At 46.3% G+C, this 6,972-nt stretch overlaps 1 protein-coding gene across 4 annotated transcripts in view; it reads left to right on the top strand.

Moving 5' to 3' along the window:
• The first annotated feature begins 203 nt into the window (after positions 1-203).
• The window catches only part of CASC3 (CASC3 exon junction complex subunit), a 47,429-nt gene continuing 40,660 nt past the window's right edge, over positions 204-6,972 (top strand). For 3 of the 4 annotated variants that reach the window (XM_061590213.1, XM_061590214.1, XM_061590216.1), the window contains exon 1: positions 288-586. In XM_061590213.1, the coding sequence (XP_061446197.1) occupies positions 380-586 (207 nt within the window). In that variant the 5' untranslated portion in view covers positions 288-379. The other variant, XM_061590215.1, reaches the window with a different exon arrangement.

Here is a 6,972-nt window from a genome sequence, read left to right as displayed (position 1 = left end):
GTAGCCCGCGAGCGCATGAGGCACATGATACTGTTGCTGGGCGCCCTCCCAGCCTATGGAGCTGGAGAGCCGCTTCCCCATGACGTCACTCCCCGCGGCGCCTTGACTGGGCGCTAATTTTCTTCTTCCCCTAGTAGACCCCCTTCCTCCATAGACTGTTTTTTCCTCCGCCTCTTTGGCGGTCGAGCGCTAACGATTCTGGGTAACTCGAGGAGGCTAGAGGCGAAGATCGAATTGAGATCTCGCTGCATGCCGGGAATCGTAGTCCTTTCGCGCTCGTACGTCACCCCCTTGCTTACCCGTCATACCTCTTGTGCCGCCGCCGCCTAGCTCTCTTCATAACCGTTTCGTTTCTTGTTTCTTTTTGGCTGCTGTTAAGATGGCGGATCGTCGGAGGCAGCGCGCCTCGCAGGACAGTAGTGAGGAGGATGAATCTGACTCTCCGCCCGGTAGTGCGGTCCCTTCCCCGCGCGGCACCCACTGCCTTGGCCTGGCCGTGGCGGGAGGTGGCAGTGGCGCTACTGTTGGTACCGAAAGCGCGGAGGCTCCGGAGACGGTGGAAGGTAGCCAGGCCGACTCGGAGTGTGTGAGTGCAAGGAGCCGGGTGGAGCCTCAAAGGATGTGGCTTTCGGGAAAACCTTAGTACCTCAGTCTCGTTTTGAGGGTTTTAAAAAAATGAAAAATTTCATCTTGCGTTAAATATAAAAGTTCTTCTGAGCGTGTTTAGGCTGGTTCTCTCACTAATTAGTGACCAAAGTTCTCGGGTACCTTGGGTTTAGCTTCAAGAGCAACCAAGGCCAAAGGAGCTGGTTTTCAGACAATCCTCAGAGCCCCCTACCACCGTGTTTTTATTCTAGAAACTTAAAGCTGCTTGCTTCATTGATAAGTGTCGGTGTAATGAGAATGTAGATAATCCTTCCTAGGTCTGTAGTAGGAAATACGTTAAATCTTTTAAAAACAGCGTTACCTTATTTTCCACCCTCATACTAGGGGATCGCCTGCCATTTTTCTTTCTCGCTATAGCACTATTTAAAACATAATGTGGTGCTTAACACAGTGTGGCTGTCAGGTTTTTAAATAACAAGCCTTAATAGTCTCAGGAAACAGACTTTATTCTGATGTTTTGAAGTCTGTGGAAAATACTGTAGTGGTCCAGGCTGCTAAAGTGCAAAGGAATGGGAATGGGGGGGGTATAAGAATGGAGAGCAGATTGAAGAGTTTAAAATTCAGGACTACTCAAAAGATTTAGGAATTCAATTGTTATGTTCCTTCAAGTCGATACGGCGACCTTATGAATCAGCAACCTCCAATAGCATTTGTTATAAACCACCCTGTTCAGATCTTGTAAGTTCAGGTCTGTGGCTTCCTTTATGGAATCAGTCCATCTCTTGTTTTGCCTTCCTCTTTTTCTACTCCCTTCAGTTTTTCCCCTGCTTTATTGTCTTTTCTAGTGAATCATGCCTTCTCATTGTGTCCAAAGTATGATAACCTCAGTTCCATCATGTTACCTTCTAGTGATAGTTCTGGTTTAATTTTTTCTAACATGCAATTATTTATCTTTTTCGTTTTCCATGGAATCTGCACTGCTCTCCTCCAACACCACATTTTAAATGAATTGATTTTTCCCTTATCTGCTTTTTTCACTGTCCAACTTTCACATCCATACACAGAGATCAGGGAGTATCATGGTCTGAATGATCCTGACTTTAGTGTTCAGTGATGCATCTTGGGAGCTAGTGTGGTGTAGTGGTTAGAGTATTGGCCTAGGACTTGGAAGACCTGGGGTTAAATCACCACTCGTCCATGAAACTAATTGGGTGACCTTGGGCCAGTCACAATCTCTCAGCCTAACCTACCTCACAGCGTTGTTGTGAGGATAAAATCTGGAGGGGGAGATCCATGTGTGCCACCTTGAGCTCCTTGGAGGAAAGGTGGGATATAAATGTAATAAATAAATAATAAAATATTTGCATTTGAGGACCTTTTCTAGTTTTCTAATAGCTGCCTTCCCCGGCACTAGTCGCCTTTTAATTTCTTGACAATTGTCTCCATTTTGGTTAATGACTGTGCCAAGGTATTGATAATCCTTGACAAGTTCAATGTCCTCATTGTCAACTTTAAAGTTACATAAATCTTCTGTTGACATTACTTTAGTCATCTTGACGTTCAGCTGTAGTCCTGCTTTTGTACTTTCCACTTTAACTTTCATCAGCATTCGTTTCAAATCATTACTAGTTTCTGCTAGTAGTATGGTATCATCTGTTTATCTTAAATTATTAATATTTCTCCCTCCAATTTTTACACCTTCATCTTGGTCCAATCCTGCTTTCATATGATATGTTCTACATATAGATTAAACAAATAGGGTGATAAAATACACCCATCTGACACCCTTTCCAATGGGGAACCAATCAGTTTCTCCATATTGTCCAGAGTACGGATTGCACATCAGGACTATCAGATGCTGTGGCACCCTCATTTCTTTTAAAGCATTCCATAGTTTTTCATGATCTACACAATAAAAGACTTTGCCATAATCTATAAAGCACAGGGTGATTTTCTTCTGAAATTCCTTGGTCTGTGTTCCATTATCCAACGTATGTTTGTGATATGATCTCTGGTACCTCTTCCCTTTCTAATCCAGCTTGAATATCTGGCATTTCTCACTCCATATATGGTAAGAGCCTTTGTTGTAGAATCTTGAGCATTACTTTACTTGCATGGAATATTAAGGCAATAGTTCAATAATTACTGCATTCCCTAGGATCCCCTTTCTTTGGAATTGGGATGTATATTGAAAGCTTCCAGTTTGTGGGCCATTGATTAGTTTTCCATATTTGTTGACAAATTTTTGTCAATATTTGGACAGATTCGGTCTTGTAGCAACTCTATTTGTGTGCCATCTGTTCCTGGTGATTTGTTTCTTCCAAGTATTTTAAGAGCACCTTTCACCTTGCATTCTAAAATTTCTGGTTCTTCATCATACGGTTCCTCCGTGAATGTATCTGTCATCCTTGCATCTCTTTTACATAGTTCTTCTGTGTATTGCTTCCATCTTCCTTTTATTTCATCTCGGTCAGTCAGTGTGTTTCCCTGTTGATTATTCAACATCCTTACTCTTGGTTTAAATTTCCCTCTAATTTCTCTAATCTTTTGGAATAGGGCTCTTGTTCTACCTTTTTTGTTGCCCTCTTCTATTTTTATACAATAACTATTGTAATTTTGTTGCCCTCTTCTATTTTTATACAATAACTATTGTAATAGCTGTCTTTGTCCCTATGTACTAGTCACTGTATTATTGTATTTAGGGTTCTGACCATGTTTCTGTCTCCTTTTGCTTTTGCTTTCGTTTTGTCTTTAACCATTTTAAGAGTTTCTTCAGTCATCCATTGAGGTCTTTCTCTCTTTTTAACTAGAGGTATTCAGATGAATCCTTTATTGTTTGTGAGCCTTAGGGTTTGCCGGCGCTGCGCCCTTTCTGGACTGCTGCCTGGGCTTGTGTGTTGCTGCCTGCCCTGGCCCCTCCTGGATTGCCGCTTGTGGCGCTTCGGACTGTCGCTGGCTTGGACTGGGACACCGTTGCCGCTGCCGCTGTCCGGGCGCCGTGGCTTTGCCTGGTGCGGTTGTGCGGTTGTGGGCCGCTGCTGGGGCGGCCGTTGTTGCCGGTTGCCGGCTGCTGGAGTGTGGCTGCTGTTGCTGGCGGTCTTCGCGCACTCACTATCTGACTGCGGGTTTGCTGCTCTTGTTGGGCTGGACAGGCTGTGGCTGTTTCCATTACCGAAGACTGTCATGGGTCGGCATTACGGTTCGTGACTCCCCAGGACATTAACATCTCTATTGTGAACTGGCTGGTGGTCTGATAAGAACTAGGCGTTACTGAAGATCAAGCTGAAGAAGATTCTACAGCTGGCTGCTTTTATTATTGTAGACTGTGGTTATGAATGGATTCTATGTATGATTGAATGAGTGAATGCAATTGAATAAATGGATACGTAGATTCAGATGGATGAGATATAGTTATACTATCATAATTGCCATTATTGTTATATTATTTAAGGCTAGGAATTAGCTTGGACTGGATATCTGTATTGGATATCTATTGTACATGGATATAGGTATGGGCATTTAATATTTCAATTCCCATCCTATATTTTAGCAGTTATTATAGTCTTTATAGTGATTAGATGAGTAGATAAATTGACATTAATTAACTTCGTGAGACAGTGACATTGAACGAACTTATAGCGAACAGGTTCTGGATCTTGATCCAGACCTGGATTCAATCTCAGAATCCGATGTCCGGGCATAGGGACATGTGTAGATCTGGGGGGGATGTGACAAAAGGGATGGGGGGCAAGGTATACAAACATTGGGCGGCAGACGATGGAGTGGTGCTGGAGGCAGACCATGTCAGAATAGAGGAACAAGGGATAGATGCATAATATCCATCCCTTGTTCCAGGTCTGCCCATAACCCGAAGATAACTGGGGGATGCAAGATTCCAACCAACCTTCGTTTGCTGCTGTGTAATGCCAGGTCTGTGGTACAGAAAACATCTTGCATCCATGATATGATCTTGGATGAATCTGCAGACCTGGCATGTATAACGGAGACCTGGCTGGACGAAGCCTCGGCACCTATTCTAGAGGCGATGTGCCCGCCAGGTTTCCGTTATGCGCATCAGCCGAGGGAAGGAAGGCGGGGAGGGGGAGTGGCTGTCATCTTTCGAGAGTCCTTGGTTTTTGCCAGGTCTCCTCTCCATGGGACCAAGTTTGTTGACTGCATGCACTGGAGGTTGGGCCCGAAGGGCAGTTTAGGGATCCTGCTTGTGTACCGCCCGCCTCGCTGCACGGCAGAATCCCTGGCCAAGGTGCTAGAGGTGGTCTCGGGTGTGCGCATGTTGTCCCCAGAATTGTTGGTGGTGGGGGACTTCAATGTGCACGCCGAGGCCACTCTCAATGGAGCCCCTCGGGATTTCCTAGAAACCATGACTTCCTGGGAACTGCACCTTAGTAATGCTGAGCCCACCCATGTAGCCGGTCATGCTCTCGACCTTGTATTTGTCCTGGGAGAGGAGAAAAGTGCTCTGAAGTTAGGGGCCAGTACTTTTACCCCTGTGTCATGGTCAGACCACTATCTGGTAAAAGTAGACTTCTCGATGCCGCACACCCTCTGCAAAGGCACTGGACCTATTAGAATGGTCCGCCCCAGGCGCTTGATGGATCCAGAAGGATTCCTGACTGCGCTGGGGGATTTGGAACTTGCTGAAGGTCATTCAGTCGATGCCCTGGTGATGGAGTGGAATACGAGGATCACCGGGACATTAGACCGAGTGGCACCGAAACGTCCTCTCCCCCTGAAAAGATCGTAGACAGCACCATGGTACACACCACGGTTGCGTGTTCTGAGACAGGAGGTGAGACGACTAGAACGCCGGTGGCGTAAGTCCCGCTCCGAAGATGCCCGGACACAAGTTAGAGCAGCAGTAGCTGCCTATCATGTGGCGATAAAGGCAACAAAGAAAGATTACTTTGCTGCCTCTATTGCATCAGCGGAGTGCTGTCCCAGGAGGTTATTCCAAGTGGTCCGAAGCCTGGTCGGTCCAGTTGCTCAGGAACCCTTGGAATATTCAAAGGCCTCCTGTGACAATTTAGCAAAACACTTTGCTGATAAAATTGAACATCTGAGAAGCTCGATTTCGCATACCGTGAATGCAGATAGTGGACCAGAGTTGACCAGTCATAATGTGATCCAATGGGATCAGTTTCGGCCTCTTCCTTCTGAGGATGTGGACAAGGTGTTGTCAACTGTGAAGCCTACCACCTGTCTCTTTGATCCATGCCCATCATGGCTCGTGGTGAGCAGTAAAGAGAGATTGGGCGAAGGGATCAAGGCGGTGGTAAATGCATCCTTGAATGAGGGTGTATTGCCATTAGCCCTCAAGGAGGCAATTATAAAACCCATCTTGAAAAAGCCCTCCTTGGATCCCCAAGATTTAAACAACTTTCGCCCAATTTCAAATTTACCATTCTTGGGCAAGGTCATTGAACGAGTGGTGGCCAATCAGCTGTCAGCGCACTTGGATGAAACGGATTATTTAGATCCATACCAATCGGGTTTCAGGACTGGACATGGAACTGAAACAGCCTTGGTCGCTCTGGTGGATGATATGAGGATGGCACTAGATAGGGGAGAATTCACCTTTCTGGTCCTCCTTGATCTCTCAGCGGCTTTCGATACCGTCGACCACGGTATCTTACTGGATCGTCTGGAGGGATTGGGAATAGGAGGCACAGTATTAAACTGGTTCAGTTCCTTTCTCTCCGATAGACACCAGCAGGTGGCATTGGGAGATGAGGTTTCAGACCCTTGGCCCCTCAACTGCGGTGTGCCACAGGGTTCTATCCTTTCTCCCATGCTATTTAACATTTATGTAAAACCGCTGGGAGCTATCATCAGGAGGTTTGGACTGCAGTGCCACCAATATGCGGACGACACTCAGCTCTACCTCTCATTTAAGTCCTCACCAGAGTTGGCTGTGGAGACCATGTCCAAGTGCCTGGACTCCGTGAGTGGATGGATGGGAAGAAACAGGCTAAAGCTGAATCCTGATAAAACGGAGGTACTGCTCGTGGGAGACAAAGGGAGGTTGGGAAATATTGACCTGGTGTTTAATGGGGTAAAACTGCCCCTGAAGGACCAGGTCCGCAGCCTCGGGGTGATCCTTGATTCCGGGCTGACCATGGAGGCTCAGGTTTCATCAGTATGCCGGGCAGCTTGGGGTCAATTGCGTCTCATCCGAAGGCTGCAACCCTACCTTCCTGTCCACCAGCTCCCACTCGTAGTACATGCTCTGGTCACCTCTCGTTTAGACTACTGCAATGTGCTCTACGTGGGGTTACCCTTGAAAACAGTCCGGAAATTACAACTGGTACAAAACACGGCGGCTCGTTTACTTACAAATAGCCGCCG

Source organism: Rhineura floridana, chromosome 11 (genome assembly GCF_030035675.1).
Source record: "Rhineura floridana isolate rRhiFlo1 chromosome 11, rRhiFlo1.hap2, whole genome shotgun sequence".
Taxonomy (NCBI): Eukaryota; Metazoa; Chordata; class Lepidosauria; order Squamata; family Rhineuridae; genus Rhineura; species Rhineura floridana.
This window is presented reverse-complemented; position numbering and strand designations above follow the sequence as displayed.